The sequence below is a fragment of the Sander vitreus genome, chromosome 18 (assembly GCF_031162955.1).
Source record: "Sander vitreus isolate 19-12246 chromosome 18, sanVit1, whole genome shotgun sequence".
Classification (NCBI taxonomy): Eukaryota; Metazoa; Chordata; class Actinopteri; order Perciformes; family Percidae; genus Sander; species Sander vitreus.
The window spans coordinates 11,351,796-11,372,963 of NC_135872.1; the positions used below are offsets into that span (position 1 = coordinate 11,351,796).

Here is a 21,168-nt window from a genome sequence, read left to right on the forward strand (position 1 = left end):
GATTTGTTTATATTAAGAGTAAAGATTGTGTCTTTGGAAGGCATAAAGGGATATTGTGTACAGAGGAAGAGAAACATGGAGGGAGCATTGTTGCAGAGAAATATACAGGGGGACAGACAAAGAGGGAGAGAGGGGGGAGAGAACAGATACCTTGTGGCATTAACAAGCACTGCTGGGAGTAGAGTAGGAGCCACGCACATAACAAGAACAGTGTAGAGGAATCTGCTAGATGTGTTTGTATTGTACTGTGTGTAACTGTGAAGCACATACTGTAAGATGTCTGATTCACTTCCCCACGTTTGGTGGCTCCTCCGAAGGGGAGGACTTGGCTCAGGTTTGTTGTTGGGGAGCACATGGCTGCCTGCAATCTGACAATGGCAAGAGAATAGCGACACATGAATCCCTCTCCCTTGTGAGCTTCATTCATGCAGCATTTCAACCAAATGAGAGTCCTCATTACACAGTCTGTTATTTTTCCTGATATGAATCAATGCACAAATAAACTATACTGGAAATTAGATCCAGTATTTGGGGATTCATTTTATTTTTTCAAAAACAGAGTTTTCCCCTGTAGCTTAAATAACTTCCACAGCATATTGGAAGTGCTCAGTAAATACCCACATACAGTGCAGCAGATTCCATTTAATTCAGCAGCCAACCGATGCATTAGCATGACTGTTATTATCGGCCAATTTTAGCTTATCACATTAGTATCAATATTAATGTCAGCTTATTAGTAACAAAGGATAAAAGTACATAAATGCCAAAAATGTCTAAAAACAGTGAAGCAATGACATAATTTGGCTGTTAAAGGTTTGTCATATGTATCACCTATAGCCAATTTATCATTTTAGATTTTTTTTTCCTCAAATATATATATAAAATATATATTGGTAAATGTCAGGCTCTAATAAGGTGTTATTGCAACCTGCTCTCAGGTGCTTTGATAACACATTTTCTTTGCAGCTAAATAGAATAGTGCAGTGCTTCAATGTTGTATTTGATATGCAGAGCTAGCAGGCTGCACTCCACACAGGTTCACAGGTTGGTTGCTTCCATTACAGCAATGTGATCTCCCTCCCTCTGATCCCAGTTGGCAGAGGAGAGAGCCTTTTAAAGACAGCAACTGTGGAGAGCAGACACTCGATGCCCTGTGCCGGACACCACCAGCTGGGCTTGGCACAGCATCAACATTATTAGCACCAATGCTCCCTTGGTCCATAGAAGCCTTTTGTGAGCGAAAACAGGCAGCGGGAGAGAGATGGAGTGGTGGAATTTAGAACGAGAGATTTTTGTCAATAGGTTAAAACGACAAAACACCGGCTAACAGATTACCTAACAATATAATTTGAATTCCAAAAGCTTTGTTACTATGGAAATTTTGGAAACTGTATTTATCTGATGAAGTGAGGGGAAGAAAAACCCGTTGGCACCTCCAAGCTTCTTAAGCTAAACGTGGCTGGAGGCTGACTAAATATGAGGAAAGGCCATATGTTAAACAGCCACTTAATCAGATGTAGGTTAGGCAGCGTAGTGCTAATTATGGTGAACTCTGAAGTGGACGATGCTGCCAACAGCATGCTGTTGCCTGAAGGGTCTGGTGGGACACCACTGCTCCGAGCATTTACTACCTCTTTTGTCAGACTTAATAAAATAGTGAGGCACGTATCATATTTGATGTTTCTATTGTGCACTTACTTCCAATAATAATCTGTGATCTCCCTCCCTCCATTTCTAGCCTAGCTAGCGGCATGACTCTAGGGATGGCAATGTAGGTCTGTATGTCAGTTGGTCCACCACTTCTCCACTGAAATATCTGAACAACTATTGGATGGTTTGCCATGAAATTCTGTACACATAGTTATAATCCCTAGAGAATGTATCCATAACTGATTGTGGTGATCCCATGACTTTTTCTCCAGCGCCACCATGAGGGTAACATTTGTGGTTTTGAGTGAAATTAAAAGGATTCTCATGAAATGTCCCCCTCAGGATGACTTTGGTAAACCCTTGATTTGTCATCTAGGAAGTCAAATTTTGAATGTATCCAATATTATGGTTTATGACCAAATACCTATGCACAAATCACATTCCTATCAGTCTCAGCTGTACTTTGTGTTAACTTGCTAATTTGCAAATGTTAGCACGCTAACTTGCTTAACATCAGCATGTTAGCATTGTCCTCGTAAGCAAGTTAGCATGCTGACATTAGCTTTTAGCTCAAAGCACTGCTGTTGATAAATGCAGCCTCACAGAGCTGCTGGCATGGCTGTAGACTCTTAATCTTGTTTTGTGCAAAATTAATATATTCTGCTTATTACTTTCGCTTTCACCCAAAATTAGACATTTCTGTAGGGAAAAATCGTGTGTGCAAGAATGTGATTCTGGCAGCATCAGGGGTTTGTTTGGAACAAACAGAAGCGTAAGGTAGTTAGTATGAGCATGTTTTCTCCCATTTAGCTATGTATACAAATTGTTTGTTTTCAGCGTTTGATAAGGTCACTAACTCTCTCTCCCCTTCTGACTATTTTTCCCAAGTTCAAATATACTATTTATTGGTGTTACAGAATATAAATATACAGTGTTGAGGCAAGTGTTTCGGTCACAGTGGGGATTTGTCATCATTCACACATCTGTCAGTATTTAATAAGATACTTTAATAGCACCACATCAATACTGAATACACATACACCAAAGAGAGTTCAGCCCACTCTCTCACCACTCTCACAGGGCAGTTTCTTTTAAACAAAAAAACTCTGCAGTGTAGTCCTTTATTCCCCTTTAAAATGTGCTTAAATCTACAATAAAACCATGAATGTGCTTTCACATAAATCCTGCACCATCAATGGATCCGTTGCCCAGGGGTCCTCGTCGGAAGAAGCCAGTCTTACTTCCTTGTGAAAAAAAAAACAACTAATTTAAGAAAAGAAAGAAAAATGCAACAAAGCTGCTGTGTTGCCAAAGCATGTGGAAATGCAATGTGAGAAAGGGATTAAACCTCCAACGCACAAAAAAAGAGGGAAAATGACAGTGACACTACTGGCAAAGCCCCAAATATACCCACACTCTCAGCAACACTCATGCACAGCTCAGTAAAATACTGTAGAGAGCAACCAGGGAAGGCAGAGTGAAGACAGAAAGACAAAAGGGATGAAAGAGAGAAAGAGATACAGTAGAAGTGAAGGGAGGCCGGACTGAGGAGAGGCAGGGGCAGAACATTGGCGGCCAGAAAGAAAGAGACAAAGAGAGACAGAGTGGAAAAGTTATGGACAGAGAGAGATGGCACCATACGGAACAGCAGTCACCCGAGGGCTTTTTCCCCACCGAAATGATTTGACACTGCCTGCTTTCCCTTCTCTGCTGCGAGGCCTCAAACAGCCATAATATGCCCCATAAATCACATATGTCACATTTCAGTGTTTTTCAACTCCCGTCTTTTCATTTTTGTCCTAGAAGTGAAGGTTTGCACAATTCTTAGTGCACTGACTCAGTTTCATCCCCCAGGGTCTAATGTAACACACCAATGCCAGAAATACATGGTTACATCTTGCATTAGAATTTAATTACTACAGTAGTACTAAAAAAAGCAAAGGCGTAATAATATTGAGAGAATTTTGAGGCATCAGAAACATCTGTAAACTGTATGCTTCTTGGACTTTAAAGGAATAGTTACATTTGGGAATTACGCATATTTGCTTTCTTACAGAGAGCTACGAGGGGTACCAATCTTCTCATGTTACTCTCGACAAGAAAAGAAATACATGTATTTCCCAAAATCCTCATTGTAATTGATATGACAGGAAGTGTTATGGAGCCTCATCCATTTTCAGAGAATCCACTTTTGTTAATGTGGTTTGCTCACCCACTAGCTGCTCTTTAAGAGGCCATATTTCTTGCTACGTTTAAAATTCATCACTAATTATGTGAAGACATTTCCCACCAGTGTCCATCCTCCTCGTGACAATTTCATCAAATTCATTGTCTCACTTAGTGGGGGGTGAGTTAAATTTAAATATCATGTTGTAGTTATTACAGACAATTAACTAACAAAGATTTAATTGCTAAACATTATAAAGTTTAGAAAAGCAGTAATGTGTCTGACAGCAGAAAGTGTGACTCAAAGACTTGCACCGACTGTGCAGTGAAGCAGCACAAATACATATAAACTATGGAATGAAATGAATAATTACCTCCTTCTTCTATCAAATCATCAAACCCCATGGGTCTGTCTGTGATCTGAGGGCAGAGTGACTTCGGCTCCAAGAAAACAATGAGTTTCTCTCTCTCCCGCTGACACTGTGACTCTGATGCTGATGGCAATGCTGCGTGCGCGTGCGTGCGTGCATGTGTGTGTGCGTGCGTTGCATTGCGTTGCTCTGGGCCTGGCAGCTGGAGCCCAGTGATGCATGGTGAATAACAGGTCAGTACTAATCTCATTAGGGCTAATCAGATGTATATGATATGTATAAACAGTGGAGTTCTACTGTACACAAGCAACGGCAGTACAGGTCCATCACCAGACAGGTTGTGTGTGTGTTAGGGCTGCACAATATTTATTTTTTTATCGTCATCGCAATATCAACTGCCGCATTATACATATCACCAAAGGCTACGACATATCGCAATAGACACTCAGAGATTTTTTGTGTTAGTTTAAAGAAAATATCAGTAAAAAATTACACATTAAAAAGAAAATGTCATTCTTTTTTTAGTGGTGCCTTTTACAGTATATTCAATGTTCAATTTGTTCAATATTTTAGAAAAGTGTGTGTGTGTGTGTGTGTGTGTGTGTGTGTGTGTGTGTGTGTGTGTGTGTGTGTGTGTGTGTGTTTTTAGAGGAATGCTGGGGAGAGGACAACTGATTGAGAGAGAGATGTCGTTTTTCAGGGTGCAACATTATGAGAGGAATTATGCACAGGTGGAGAACTGGTGTGAATACTGATGCAGTGAAAATTTGTGTAAATACACACACATACATAAACAGACACACAGCGGCAAGTTCAGTAGAGTTTGCATATATCTGTTATAAATTTAGGAAACTGCATGCAACTACAACAAACAAGGCATGCCTCTGGGAAGCTTGATGTTTGTCACTATGTCTGAGCGTGTTCCTGTTTTGGTGTGTGGCGTACACACATCTTGCTAATTGGTTCCTGCATGTGTGTGTTATTATTTGTATGCTCCTCATGTATCATGTTTATGAGAGCGAGAACATGCAAAGATGAACTAAGACATCATGGGGTGGAAAGGAGGATGTAATACGTGGAAAAAAAATATGAATCATTAAATGTAGCCTAGGAAAAGGGCATCTTGGCTGGTATTTTTATTGAAGCAGAGAGAGCTCTGTGTGTGATTTCAGATGGTTATGTGGGTGTTTGAGTGAAAGAGAGACAGAGAGAGGCGAGAAAGTCAAGGCAACAAAGGTTTTGGGCATCTTGTTTGAAACCCTTTCCCCTCTCTGTCTGAGTGTCCCTGGGGTTCGAGATTGGTTTCACTTAAAGCACTTAAAACACCCCATAGGACCCATGCTTGGCTCTGAAAAAAATATCAAGATCACTCTTGGATTGTTTTTAAATTGAATGCAATCTGCCAGAGCTGTGAGCCATCATTTCACTTGCCCCCCCCCACTTCTCTTGATCTCTCCTTCTTCCACTTGATGCCAGCCTCTCTCTTTGTTTCTATCACAAAGGGGTTTTCAGGAATTGTTCTGCTGCAAAGGCAAATAGGAAAAAGATCTTTGCCACATAAATCCTTAGAGCCAGACAATATTTGATATATCACGGCAATCAAAAGTTAAAAGATGGAGGAACTGTTTCCAGGAACGGTTGTTAAGTCTGAAATAGCAAATAGATCATCATTCAAACAAAGAGGCTGATGGGGGATTCGGTGGAATATTTGGCCTCAGAGTGCAAACACTGCAGCAAACACAACTGTGTTTACAATGTAAAGCATCTGATAAACTCCTGTTCTTAAATAAACTGATATATCTTGAAGGCAAATCGATCATTATGTTACAATAAACAATTTCCCGTCTATATCGTTGCCTAGACAAAAAACTGGACAGGGCCACGAGGTATGTATTATTAGAACGCGATACAATTGTCATTGTAGCATGTTTAAGGCGTCAAAGTTTTATTTTGAAACAGTGTACTTCACATACCATATGCAATATGTGATTCCTCATGAAGTAGTCCCTGTCATTTTAAAAAAAATCCTAAATTATCAGCCTTCAGTCACGCATCAAGGTTGTGCTAAAAATATCCCAGCTGGATTTAAAACTCGGTCATTAGTCAGTAGAAAAAGGAGAAAATAAAAATAAACTTGCAAGCAGAACTTTCAAACTCTATCTAATTTTAGTGAACAAGATGTCTGATTTCTTTTCCCAGAAGTGTTTTTCACCGAATATATTTATAATGTTTTATTAGAAAATACTGTGCATGCTGTAGCTTGACCCAAATTAATAAAGAGTTTATAGATGGAAGAATATGAATATGAATGTAATATTGATTTGATTTTGGAAGGAAAAGGTCAAAAGCAAAAACTAAAGTAAAGAGGTCGCCAAAAAATCTTAGTAGAAAGCTGCACAGATTTTATTTGACTTGCAGGAATTCAACTCTGTCACTGTCAAACTAAAACCATTTCCAAAGTGAATTTGCTGAACAAATGAATTCAAAATATATCATGCACTTTAGAAGTGGACTGAAACTGAATGTGATTATTTCAACTTTTCTCAAACCAGATTGAGCCGTTTAAAAATAAAAAACTTGTATATAGTTTATAACAATAATTGGATGATTGGACATCCAATCTTTCCCTTCAGTTGAGAAAGTAGTGTTTGGATACTGACTGTGTGTAGAACTCCACCCCCATATTCAATAAAATAGATTAGCAGAATGACTTTTCCTAATCTGCATTTGCCATTAACACCACAACACTAGCACGCACTTGCATCCACACACTGCCTGCCTGCACTGGGAGAGCAGATATGGCAGTAGCTGTCCCCTTTCCCAAGGAAGCAGTCAGGATGAAAGAGTGCAGAGATGGGTCTCCCATCCTCTGATCTGCTGCTGCCTTTGACATCAGCAGTCACCAAACTCCAAAAGCAGAGAACTGAGGGGATGAGCTAAAAACTGATAATCTGCCCACCACCACAACCACACACCACTCCCTCCCCTCCTCTCTAACTTGAATGTTCTCTTTTCTTGCTGTTGGGGGTAAGATTTATTTCTTTAATTGACTTGCCACTATAAATATAGGTTGGATAAATTGTACATGTAGCACAATTTCTGCCCCTCCCAGACCCTTCCTGCATTCCTTTTCTTCCACACGGATGGCATGGACGCTCCACTGCGCCTATAGAGACAACATAGGGAATTAATATGAGCTGAACAGCAGCTCACTGGTCTCCTGCTGTGTGCCTAGCTCTGCCGAAGCCCCGCTCATTCTCTCTGACAGCGGGCCCATCCACAAAGACCCTATAGCTGCGGATACTTTGTGGTCTCAAAGTCATTTTTCATACTCCCTCGCAGGTTGGTCATCCAGGACTTGTCAAATAAGATCACCACAGTGTATTTCAGCCTGTGTGGGACCATAGAAAAAGCATCTGAGCAAAGCTGTAATGTGTTGACCTGGGTAAATGTAGAGTGTCTCAAACTGTGAGGACAGACGGCATGAAAGGAACTCATGTGTGCCAGGCAGAAAGTAAAGATAAACCTCAGCATCGCACTGTCAGTGTGAGAAAATTTAGCTCAAGCATTTACTCTCTTTGATGACTTATTACTGGGATTTTATGGATGGCTATCATATGTGTTTTTCAATGCATTTAAACATGTATCCCAGCTATGCTTTGTTCTGTGTACTTAGCATGTTACACCAAGTCTGCCAGTCAGAGTTGTCCCTTATGCACAGGTGCCTGGTTTGCGTTCCCTCCCTCTAGAGAGCAGGCTCACCCATCAGGAACCATTAGTCTTCACAGTGACAGGCTGGCCTTCCACTGAGAGACTCTTCCTGGCGGAGCTTTCTCCTTGCCTTAGACAGTGGTTGGGTATTTTTTACTAACAGGCTGAGACACCGTGCCATTTGTGCGGGGCATTTACTGCTGGCATTACTTCTAATTTATGTTCTCTTGTCATGACAAAAGAATAAAGCAAGTCACCCAAGACTTCACACAGCTTCTGGTATCCCTCCGCAGGTGAACAAATGGACGGATTAAAGGTAATGTGGACAGATGTATTGGCAGGTGTTGTGAAAATGTCTAATGACATCACCTTCCTGTTTGCAGACGGATGCAGCGCTGATGTACGACGCCGTGCATGTGGTGGCGGTGGCGGTGCAGCAATCGCAGCAGATCACAGTCAGCTCTCTGCAGTGTAATCGCCACAAGCCGTGGCGCTTCGGGGGGCGTTTCATCAGCCTCATCAAAGAGGTACAAAGCCATCAGTGCTATCAATGTGCGCCCTGTCTTCACCTATGGAATCTGCTGAACACTGTAGCTTGCGCATGTTGTATTGATCAGCGCAATTATATGTTTGCAAGCATTTCCTTTGTGAACTTCCTTTCAGTTGCACATTTTACATTACAGTATTATTGTCTTTCTCTTGAAGGGCATTGCGATCCTCATGATAAAACCCATATAAACATATTGCCTAATCTTAACAATACACAACACAATAATCTTCATTGTAATATAATCTAAATAGCAACCTTATTATCCACAGTAACAACATGTTTTTTTGTGATGTTTCACACCCTGTCTCCCACTCTGTCTCTGTGCATGTCTCCACCGTGTTTTTATCAAAGCCTCTGTGTGTCTCCTTAACTATAGTCGGGGTCAGCCATTTGCTTTGTTCTACAAAGCTCTTTCATTCTGTGGATGGTATCATTGCAGGTAATTTTCAGAATGAGCCATTGTAGTAGCTGGCGCTTCCTCCCCCTCTTGTGTCTGCTATCGCTCTCCATGCCCGTCTGTTCCTCCAATGGCTTTGAAGTGAAACTTCAAGCACAATGAACCACATGCATAATGAACTCTTACCTGTCAAACCTGCTTCTATTCCGGCTGCTTTATTGTTTCTTGTTATGTTCTTGAGATAGACAGTGAAGGGAGAGCCAGACGAAATTCATAATTGGGACAAAAAAAAGTGTTATGGTTAGCGGTTAGATTGATATTGTTGCAAAAGACGATACATTGAGGTTAATGGAATGGCGGTGCTGAGGATTTTAGCTTATAATGCTGTGTGCTTCTGACTGCAGGCTCACTGGGACGGTTTGACAGGACGTGTTCTCTTTAACAAGACCAATGGACTGAGGACAGATTTCGACCTGGATGTCATCAGTCTGAAGGAGGATGGGCTGGAAAAGGTGTGTCACACAGTGGTGTAGTTGTTGATGTGTGACTTCTGAGTCTTACAGAAAAACATTAATATTATTTTTATTATCGGTAGACAAGGTGATATAAACATGACACTGAACTATGTCAACAGATTGGAACATGGGATCCTCCCAGCGGTCTGAATATGACAGAATCTCACAAAAGCAAGACATCCAACATCACAGACTCTCTGGCTAACAAATCCCTGCGTGTATCCACCATACTGGTAGACAAAGACAAATGAAAACACAAGCAGCACACACAAAGAAAAGAACGACAGCTAAACTTGTTTTCCCTGTACAGGGGGAGCCATATGTAATGTTTAAGAAGTCAGACAAGCCTCTGTATGGGAACGACCGTTTCGAGGGCTTCTGTATCGACCTGCTGAGGGAGCTCTCTGGCATCCTGGGCTTCCGCTATGAGGTGCGATTAGTGGAAGATGGGAAGTACGGAGCGCTGGATGAGAGCACGGGTCAATGGAACGGCATGGTGCGGGAGCTAATGGACCATGTGAGTCAACTATCACCAGGGCTGCACATAGTAAGAAGGGAAAAATCTGAAATTTCCTGCATTTTCTAGCCAGTTTATTTACTTATAATAACCAACAATGCAATGACCTAATCATGCCTGAGACACGTGGGTAATTTTTGCTTTAATTCATTTTCGTTTATTGCGACTTCACCACTAGTTAGTTAGCATTAGCAACATAAAAAGAAAAGAGCGCCACCCACAGAATTTCAAAAACCTTGAGCAGGAAATCTAACAAAGAAAAAGAAAACAGTAAAACTGGCACTGTTTGATGAATAACTTATTTCTTGGAGGGATTATGCAAAAAAAAAAACTCAAGGCACCAAAAACGGCTAATTTTACGTTTGAGGGGGATAATCTGTCACAGATTAATCTAATCCCCAAATTGCCTCAGTGACTCACCTTTGACACCACATAAGAAGGATCCGAAGGACATATAACCTGTAATTTCCAGAAAAACTCAGCTTCCTAACTGCTAATCCATCTGAACTAATGACCCCAGCTATTTTCTCTCCTCTGTCGCGGCTCTAATTCCTGTACACATTGGCCAGACCAGCTGTCGATAGAAATCAGACGTTAATTCGATTGATGTTTTTTTATTGGTTGACTCAAACACCTACCCCCCCACCCCACTCAACCCCTTATTATGTCATTGCAGAAAGCAGACTTGGCAGTGGCTCCTCTGGCCATCACCTACGTCAGAGAGAAGGTCATCGACTTCTCGAAGCCCTACATGACGCTGGGGATAAGTATCCTGTACCGCAAGCCCAACGGCACCAACCCCGGGGTCTTCTCCTTCCTCAACCCCCTCTCACCCGATATCTGGATGTATATTCTGCTGGCTTGCTTGGGTGTCAGTTGTGTGCTGTTTGTCATAGCCAGGTAACATGTCAAGTACAAGTACAATGCTGACATTGTAAGAGTACAATTCCTACAATTATCATGATGAACTCACCCCCCCTAAAACTCCCAATGCATGACCAATGTGGAAAGATGTGTGTTAAGCCCAGGGCTCCTCTTCCGCTTTGATTCCTGAGAGGTTTGGATTTAATGCACATTTCATCAAATGTTACCGGCACAATGATCACATGAGAGGAAAGCAGCAACTGTCACCTAAGTTAGTTCAGAATATGCAAATTATACCCGTAGCCCTTTGTTTCCACGGTTGGTCAGGGTAAGTGATTAGCATGCAGTTATATTGATATTCTTCTGGTTGTAATGAAATGGCCTCGCTACTTTTATTAAATTATAATGCTCTTGTCTGCATGCATGCATTGTGCCTCTTTTTTGCCCACCATGGCAATAAATATTGCTTGTCCTTACACTATGTGTAAAAATATTCAGCAAAGTTTAAATCTGAAGTACAGTGTTTTCTTCTTCAGTTCGCTGAGTTAGTTTTCTCATAATTGTAGTATTGATTGGACGGCCACCGATTGATTGGTCAATCCCCCTAAAGCAGAGTATATTATTTTCTTTAATCCCCTGCAAATAGAGTGAGTGGAGTGAGCTTATGAAGGTCTGGTTTCCCCCCCCCCCACCCCCCACACACACACACACACACATCTTTTCTGATTAAATAACATATCTCATTTCAAGCTCCAGAGAAATACATTTCACTCAGTGGTTCCTTCTAGCTCTGTTTGTGGTTGAATTGATTCCTCTGTTTATTAACAAAATTGTATTCTCTCAGATCGCAAAACCTCTTCCAGTCTAGAAAATGTCCACCTGCCAAGACGAATAAATGATTTAAATTGCATTATAAAATGTTTACATGTAATTACAGGATGTTGCAGTTTGGCAGTCCAAGTCCCAGACACCTGTGATTTTAACACCCCCAACACAGCCTCTTCACTTGGCCTGAAGAAAGGCAGCAGATCTATAATGCCAGCCAGAGTAATTGAATCCAACAGACAGTTAATGGAGGGAGCGTGTTGTGTTATTGTGGCCGGGGACGGACGAAGGAGAAGTGGAACAGGAAAGGGTGGGGGGATCTTTTTAGAATTCTGTGCACAATTCGACATGTCCCTCGTACTCGATGTGAGGAGGTGACCTTAAGTCCGCCTGTTTCACATCCCCTTTTTCCTGGTGATCGGTGTGCAAAACACGGCCCGCAGGAATACGGGCCGGCTGCAGGCAAAGGTCATCCAGAGGAGCCACTAGGCCTGTTGCATACAGAATACATGTGTAGTCACTGAGAGGGACAAACGCAATCCAATCAAGAACATATTGTATAGATTTACACAACCTCACCTATGGCACATATCAGATGTCACTCACAATTGGCCTCCAGCTGCAGCTCAACATTGTTTTTCTGTAAACAGCAACGTAAATAAATCATCATCGAAAACATTTGACTTTGAGATGGATTTGGTTGAGCAAATGCAAATACACAGTTGCAACCACAGACAAATGCACAAAGCTATAAAGGCACATGCGCAAACAGCCATAAAACCACACACTTATACGAACACATGCGAGCGCACACACTGCATTCTGCACATCCACAAGGCCATTGTGCTGTTTCAGTTGCCTGTGGTTCCAAGGAGACCAAGCTCATTGACATTCCAGCAAATCTGACATCCTGATGGGGCTGACAGCAAGAATTATTGTGTGTCATCACAACCATGTCCAGGTAGATGATTATCAAGGGGATGGCATAGCAAATAGCTGTAAAGGCAGAGCAAAATGACAAAAATGTTGCACATTTACGATGCTTGTTAAATAAGGCTGTTAATTAGGCTGCTTCAACAACAAGGAGAGATCAAATGACATATCTGTATGTAGATCTACAGCAATAATGTTGTATCTGGAGCAAATAGTGCTACTATAAAACTGCCGCCATGTAACATTTGGTTTGGTAATGTGAAATACTGCTCTGTGCCTTGTAAACACAGTATATATCTATATATTTCTCTGTTCGTCTCTAAAAGCTGCAGCTGACAAATGGCATCACATTTTGTCGCAGTCTGAACCTTTAAGACTCGGCCCGTGGGCTTATTAGCATGCCGCATGTTGGGGGGGAAAGCTGCTAAACAGCCTTACCTGATGGGCCCCTCAACTCTGCATAAGCAATGTTCCCGCTATCACCCACTTCAGCACAAACTCAATCAGTTCCTGATGCTTAACACTAACCCAATCACCCTGCACTAATGCCATGCCACTTTTGCTTAGGATAATAAATGAGAAATGCCCACGACTGACCTGCAGAAACTGACAATCATCCAAGGCAGGCAGTGGGAGGCTGAGGGTAAAAGGGGGAGGTTCATAGGGAAAGCAAGGTAATCAGGGAGGAAATGCGGTGTTGGGGTGGGAATGGTGCAGGATGGGGAAAATAGATGTGAGGGGAGTGTGAGAAAGGAGTAAAGCAGCTAGGGGGTGGAAGAACAAAGACGGCTGTTGGGAAACCAGAAGAAACAAGAAGACAAGTCCCATGTCGGGGGTGTGAGGAGGACGTGGCATTTGCAGAGTAACGGTGATTGCAGTTGCTCGGGGCAACACATTAAAGCTCCCGAGTCAGTGAATCCAAATGAGCTCAAAAGATCATCACGTACTGGGACATTATCACCAGTGACAGTGTTATCCCAGCCTATTGATCTGTTCTCACAATAAACTGATGGCATTTGAATATGCCAATAAGTTGATCTCGGTGAAAGCCAGAATGATTTGCTTTGGTCTCTGCAGCAGCTTCCGACCCTGAGGCCACAGGATTCCCACACATTTACATTCCTTTTGTTTCTACTCTCAATGTTTTGAAATGTATGTTTTATGTGCTGTTTAATCTGCAGCGGGGAACACACTGTCCATTGCTTTGTGCTGAAATATGTGTCTCTGTGCTCTCTCCTTTTATAGGTTTAGTCCTTACGAGTGGTACAACCCGCATCCATGCAACCCAGACTCGGATGTAGTGGAAAACAATTTTACGCTGCTCAATAGTTTCTGGTTTGGAGTTGGGGCTCTCATGCAGCAAGGTAGTTGCCTCAGTCTGTGGCTGCTGTTGCTCTGTAGAGCTGAAGCTCTCTTTATCCCACTGTCTCTGAGGGTTGGGTTGTTTTGTCCAAGCCAGCGGCAACAGAGAGAGACCTCTGGGGGTCCACTGATAGGAAGACAGAACTTAGACTAAATGTGCATGTCATGTTTTTATTTATTTAATCAATTTAGCTCACAGGAACACAGAATATATGTGTATACAGGGTAGATTCAAATACCACTTAGAGATGACATTTTGAAGAAATGTTAATCAATGTTTTTTTATCAACAGCAGCTCAAATAGCGTGGCTATTGAGATTTATTCACATGATACACAGTCTATTATTATGCTTTTTATCAAAGTAATGATAGTACTATTATACCCAGCGTCCTCTCCTCTTGCCCTTGGCCCATCAGCACCTAGAGATCAGTGGGGTGTGGAGTCAGGATGTGAGGTTACCTTGGGTACATGACTCTCTGGCCCAAACAGCCTGTCACTGTGTTTGATTTTCTAGGATTGATTTATGCAAACACCTTGTTCTTAGGAGACATTTTTAAATAGTGTTTTTCTGCGTTTCCTGCATTATTTAAAGCACTCACTTGTGACTGAGACAAGATAATTTCCATAGTTTGAAATCCAACAATCATCTTGTTTAGAGAGCTCTCTCAAGTGATTTCTTCTTGAAGCGAGTGTTGCATCTGCCTGAGCTGAAAACTTTTTTTAACAGGAACAAATCTAATCTTGATTCTTTTTTTACATTTTAAACAATGCTTCCTGCCACCTCCCTCACACCAGGCTCAGAGCTCATGCCCAAGGCCCTGTCGACTCGAATAGTGGGAGGCATCTGGTGGTTCTTCACCCTCATCATCATTTCCTCATATACGGCCAACTTGGCTGCCTTCCTCACTGTGGAGAGGATGGAGTCACCCATAGACTCAGCCGATGACCTGGCCAAGCAAACAAAAATCCTGTACGGGGTGGTGGAGGACGGCGCCACCATGACCTTCTTCAAGGTAGCTGGGTCCCCCAGGGTGTTTACAGGGTGGCTTTATGAGGAATCCTTCTTTCTCACTTATTCAATTTATAATCCTTAAGATTTTAGACATCCATGGTCACCTGTGGTAACAGCAAGTGTTGTTTAATACCCCAGAAAACTCTTTAAGCAGCTACTTTTTTCATAAATACAACACAAGAGCAACTGCTGTTTCTGTTTTACTGTGCAGCTAAACAAACTCATTTTGTTTTATTAAAGCAGTCACTCAATAATTATTGCAATATTTAAAACTGATCTGCTGTCAAAAAATTACCATGTTCTGTTTTCTAGATGCATTTTTTATGAAATCATGTTTAGCACTAACCTTGGGGACAAATGTATTGTATTTCCTGTGACTACTTCACAATAAAAGCCACCACCTGTTTTGCCAGTTGAACACTTTTATTGTGAATTAGCATCAGTAGGAAATGTTCAGTTTGCATTAGCAGTAGCTCAGTGTTACGAGAGTGAACAGCAAACAGTGAGACTGATATCAATGATAACATTTGAAAACATAAACGCTGGATTACATCCATGCATTGCGTCCTGTGATTCCCTCATGTTAAGGTAGGCAATTTGAACTCAGCGCAGGATTGGCAGACCCCGTCACTAACAATGAAAGCTATTGTATAAAATGTATTTACACAATGTGTTGCTGGAAAAATGCCAACCCTAAATAGTCTCAGGCCGTTGATTTCATGAAAATCTTAAGGATTATAACTTTAATTTCCTTTTTTTTGTCATAGAATTATGAAAGTATGTCTCTTTTGTTTATCAAGCTAAGTTTGGTAACTGCATTCTGCAATGATCTTAAACAAATAGTCTGCATAATAAAATGTTACAAACAAACCAAATGATCATAGCTGCAGAATTTAGTGTTGACCACCACATTTATTCCTAATACCGGCACCAATCTCATTCCCCTTCTATTCTCTGTTATCTTGTAGAAAACTAAAATCTCCACCTACGACAAGATGTGGGAGTTCATGAATAGCAGGAGGCAATCTGTGATGGTGAAGAACGTGGATGAGGGCATCCAGCGCGCCTTGACCTCAGACTATGCTTTCCTCATGGAGTCCACCACCATTGAGTTTGTCACCCAGCGCAACTGCAACCTCACACAGATTGGAGGCCTCATAGACTCCAAAGCCTACGGAGTGGGAACACCTATGGGTAAATAACCTCAAACCTCTGTATGCCTCTGTGTGGCTGCCTGATGTGTTTATGAAAACGTTTGAAAAGCTTTAGGTCAGAGAAAGAGACGGCAGATACTATGCAACAGATAAAGGTATATACATGTAGTGTGGATGATTGATAAGCTCTGAGAATGAAAAGGTTGACCTTTATTGATGGGGTCACAGATATAATGCTTCAACAGTGCGAGGTGTAAAAGGTATGAAAAGCGAATGGCTGAAGAGGTTGAATTTATGGATAAGGTTAAAATGTGCCCAGAGCTCAAGAAACAGGCGTCCTTTGGTTTTTTCTAGCCATAATGATTTTTAACGGTGTGTTTTAGCCTACTTTGCAGTCACGTAAGGCAGTGAGTGCAAGACAGTGAAACAATCACAGAAAGCAACCAGTAAGTCAATTTAGTGCAATTCCCTGTGACTTACTTGACACTGTCTGAATTATGTCTGAGCATTAAACCACAAGAACAAAGCCCTTCAGAGAGTATAAAACGAGCACTAAGAACTTTCCAAACCTGCTTATTTGATCCAGCTTTTGTCAAAAAATCGCATTCTGACATCTTAAGGTGCCATTATCCTATGATGAGACAGAGGAACCAAAACCGTTTCCACTTTCTGTATTATGATAACAGTTTTGTTGCATATAGAGCAGTCTTTGTTAATTAACATGCTGCTTACAATCCTGATACTCCAGGGAAAGCTGGTGATGGTTTCAATCCTCATGTCACAGAGGTTAGAGTGGTCATGACGAGGCCACAGAGAGCATTGCAACCAGCTGTAATAGCCACATATATCATCAGTGATATGAAGGCTATCAAAATATGGAGGATTAATTCTGGCCATCCACATCTGGACCCGGCTACTGCTGATGAGTATGGGCCGGTTATGGATCTGCAGGGATGCCATGATTGCCGTGGCTGTAACAAAGCTGAGGTTATGCTGTGAAATATAGTCCCACTGTGGCACCGTAAGTGCAAAAGTGCATACACTGATGCCCTTGAGATGGACACAGTGGATCAGCTCTATTTCCATTCATGTGGTGATATAGCATATCAAATATATGACCACAAAATATACCCCAAATCGCTTCAATTCCACGATAAGTGGTTTAGTATTTTAATGCATGAAAAATGATTAAAAACGTCCACTTGCAAAGTTATTACTGCCCTGTAACTCATTTCAATCTCTAATTCTGATGTTCATTGCTCAATATTTCAGAAATAAAGCCTCTAAAATGTTTCTGCTGTAATAGAAGTGGTCTTGTTAATTGCTTCATTAATTCAAAGTGAGTTCTGTTTTCATGCCAGATGTCGTCTTGGAAGAATAGGACTATTTCATTTGTTTCTTCTTGTTTCCTTGTCCCAAACACCATGAAGACCTCAGCCTTTATGTCAACCTCTAGACTATAACTTTTGCCCTGCTCAACACTGTTTAGCGGTGCATTCCCTGTAGGGCTGTTACAGCAATAAACCAGAGCAAGTCGTATAATAAGTCTTAACCTTTTAGTGCTTGACGGTTTTCACACGTCCTGTTCCCAAAACGCAAATGCGTCATCTACGGCTATCGACTTAAACTATGATCACATTAATACTTGAAGCCAGACAGTGTGGGAGTGATGGATGTCCTCTGCTGTTGAACATCTGTCAGGTAGTTGTGTATGCACAGTGTGTCAAGCACAGTGCTTTTCCATTTGCCTGGGCCCCGCTCTCCATATCCTCCTCTCTAAGGACCCATCCTATTAGCATTTATCCAAGGCCTGCTTTGTTAGGCCATCATTAATCATTTGAAATATGAGGGGAGCCAGAACCAGGGGACTGGGATACTTGATAGATTTCTCATCTTCAAATAAAGCAAGCATATGCTTTTCACATTCCATTCTGTGCATGTACAGTAGATATGCACAGCTCTGAATATGCAGTCATATCTACTGTACATGCACAGAATGGATGGATGTAAGGTATATGTCTCAAAGTGTGCATGTCACATAGAACAGCACATACACCCAGAAACACACCACTGATACACTCACAAACATGTCATGATCAAAGAAGCAAACACTCTTATGCTGTTCACAAATCAGCTGCACTTTGTATAATTTTCCATTTTTGTATTAATGTCCCCTTTGTCAGTCTAAATACACAGAGACATGGAGATGAAAGAATGATGGATGGTAGCAGATACATGATAGATGAGACAGAGAGGGAATCATCTAAAGGGGCTGACAGACAAAACTGTATGAGAGCAACAGACACAGTGATGCTACCTGCTACCTGGGGCCATATTGAATTAATTCCCCCCAAAGTTTTAGCTCAAAATGTTTCCATGTCCGTAAAATGATTTCTATCATGTCGATAGTATAATTATTTTTACATTTTACTACTGTTTAATCTCTTTTAAGTCACTCTAAATAAGCACATTAAATGGAAATGTGCAACCAGGCTTCATTATGTATGAGTTTGTAATCATATCAATACACTAACAAGCTTTTAAACCAGTTTATAAATGAAACATGAATGCTCACTGTAAGTATGAATCTTTCCTGGCCTGGTTCAGGCGGGGTGCGCTGCGTCTGGTTTAGCCGTGTGTTGTCTCACACAAGCTATGGATGGGAGAGGAACACGACCCCATTCGGGTACTCCGCAATGATTACTCCTCCTTTGATCAAGCCAGCACCCGCTGTGCCTTAATGCTTTGTCGCTAATTCTGGCGCCTTCCCACTGTCTGCGGATTTGGGTTCTTTTACTCATAATGACACTAACATGCATAAAAACACACTGATAGGGCAACCCTATCTCAGATACACACATTTAATCCCATACACATATGCACCCTTGTAAAGTAGACTCCACTGGGCTTCTCTGTTTTTTCCTGTTTATACACACAATTTATGGCACATGAAAGCGTGTGCAAACAGCAGCTAATTCGTCAGAATCAACAGCAGCTCTGATACACAAAGCCAAGTCTTTGTTGCCAACTCCCTGTGCATTATAATTTGAGGAGTGAGAATTTTGGAATCACTTCGTGAATATAGGGATTAGTGGGATTTGAAGAAGGACTTACAAAAGAACTCCCTCTAAGCAGCCAACAATAACATAACAGGTTATATGATCACATGCAAGCCAGAGTGTGTTTCATACAGTACACCCACCACCGCTGGTTAAATATACACATAAACTCAACAATAACTTTGCAAGGCATAATCTGGTTTTATCATATCCTGCTATTATCCGTGCTCGCTAATCTCATGTCTCCTCACAGGCTCTCCGTACAGAGACAAGATCACGATAGCCATTCTGCAGCTGCAGGAGGAAGGGAAGCTGCACATGATGAAGGAAAAGTGGTGGAGAGGGAACGGCTGTCCCGAGGAGGAGAGCAAAGAGGCCAGCGCTCTGGGGGTGCAGAACATCGGCGGGATCTTCATCGTGCTGGCTGCAGGACTGGTGCTGTCAGTGTTTGTGGCTGTAGGGGAGGTGCTTTACAAGTCTAAGCAGAATGCCCAGCTGGAAAAGGTACTGGAGTCTTTTCTGATGCATGTTAAGAATTAAAGCTTTTGCCAATTTGTCTTAAAGATGATTCTTTAAGGTAAAGCAAACCATACATCTGACAAATTAAACCAAACTATCAAATACAACATACATACTGTGTTGTACACTTGTAGTGCATTTTTAGTTTACATGTTTGTTCTTTTTTGCAGGTTTGGGAATGAGTTGGTGATGAAACAATACTCACATGCCCATATGTACGAGTCATTGGTCGCTGTAATTGTTCCTTCTGTCCATACCAGCTGTGAAGTAATCCCTTGAACTTTTGCATGGACTGTGGATTTTTTCCCCCATCTCTTAATTTTATGCCACATCAGGATGGGATCTCTGCACAGCCACTATGGACGAGAGGAATCATTACAGCGAACAAAAACTGCATGTAAGACAGACTTAAGAAAATGCGAATTTATCCTTTAATCTCGAGATTTGTCTGAAGACATTCACCATGCGCATAGTGCAGCATATTTGCAGCCCCCCACCCCGCCCCTCTGGTTATGTTTCTTTCTAGCAAAAGACAGAATATATTTCAGACTGTTTAATCTGTGCTCTATTTTAGTAATGAGTGCACATGATTCATCACACAGTGTGGAGTATGTATTTTAGTGTTCTTTAACTCTTACAATGATGTTCCCAGATAATTGTGAAAGTTCTTTTGATAGCGTGTTTTAATTATTTACATCTACAGAATTAGCACAGCCCAGTGGCATGTTACTTTATTGCAATAGTAATTAGTTTCTGGCTTTTTTAAGGTCTGCATATGTTTCAGAACACATCTCAGCTTCAGCTCATCATTAATCAAGAGCCGCAAGACTGGGTCACAATATTCAGATAATTTGCAAATGCCACAGTCTCTAGGCTGCCAAGGTGCTAGCAATTTGCATGCAGACAACAAGCCTTTTTTTTATTCTCTTTCCCTGCCAACCTCCTTTTTTACCCCCTTCGTTCTCCTTCGTTTCTCCATCACTCTAATCCATATCCCTCCATTTCACCGTTTCTTTTTTTCTCACCCTTTCCTGCCCCTCTCTACTTCTGTAATCACTCATCTTCCCAAGTGTGCGAAATATCTCATTCATGCACCAGACAAATATATGTAAAAGATTTTGAGAAAAACAAAAATACCTGGTGCATAAGCCACCTACAGATATCCATCTCACACACCTACACACATACACAAACAGAAAAATAATAGCTTCATATTTTACTGCTCTCCTTCTTCTTTCATATCGTCTCTCCTCCTACACCCTCTAAGAATTTGAATTAGATTTTGCATAATCAGAGAGTGAATGCATGGGAATTTGTCTTGGCAACATTGATGCACAAGCATATTGACATTTTATAGGATTTCACACCACATACATAATCCAGGGATGAACGAGGCACATATCACTGATGTTACATAACACGTGTCACTCTATGAGGGGGTGATTGATGTGTTAAAAGAAGGTACCAATATTTTTGGATTTAATCTGCTGAAATGGATATTTTGTCCTTTATTCAATATATTTTCATTTTCTGCTAGCACACCAAAAATTGCAAGTGTTGAA

The 21,168-nt window shown here is 41.4% G+C and overlaps 1 protein-coding gene across 1 annotated transcript in view; it reads left to right on the forward strand.

Annotated features, from left to right (window-relative positions):
* Window positions 1-21,168, forward strand: part of LOC144533843 (glutamate receptor ionotropic, kainate 2-like) — a 37,446-nt gene that overhangs the window by 12,858 nt on the left and 3,420 nt on the right. Inside the window, exons 7-15 of the mRNA XM_078275408.1 lie at window positions 8,282-8,425; window positions 9,250-9,357; window positions 9,480-9,593; window positions 9,671-9,877; window positions 10,554-10,777; window positions 13,745-13,863; window positions 14,658-14,875; window positions 15,843-16,068; window positions 19,341-19,591. Of these exons, the coding sequence (XP_078131534.1) occupies window positions 8,282-8,425; window positions 9,250-9,357; window positions 9,480-9,593; window positions 9,671-9,877; window positions 10,554-10,777; window positions 13,745-13,863; window positions 14,658-14,875; window positions 15,843-16,068; window positions 19,341-19,591 (1,611 nt within the window). The remainder of the gene's footprint in view (window positions 1-8,281; window positions 8,426-9,249; window positions 9,358-9,479; window positions 9,594-9,670; window positions 9,878-10,553; window positions 10,778-13,744; window positions 13,864-14,657; window positions 14,876-15,842; window positions 16,069-19,340; window positions 19,592-21,168) is intronic.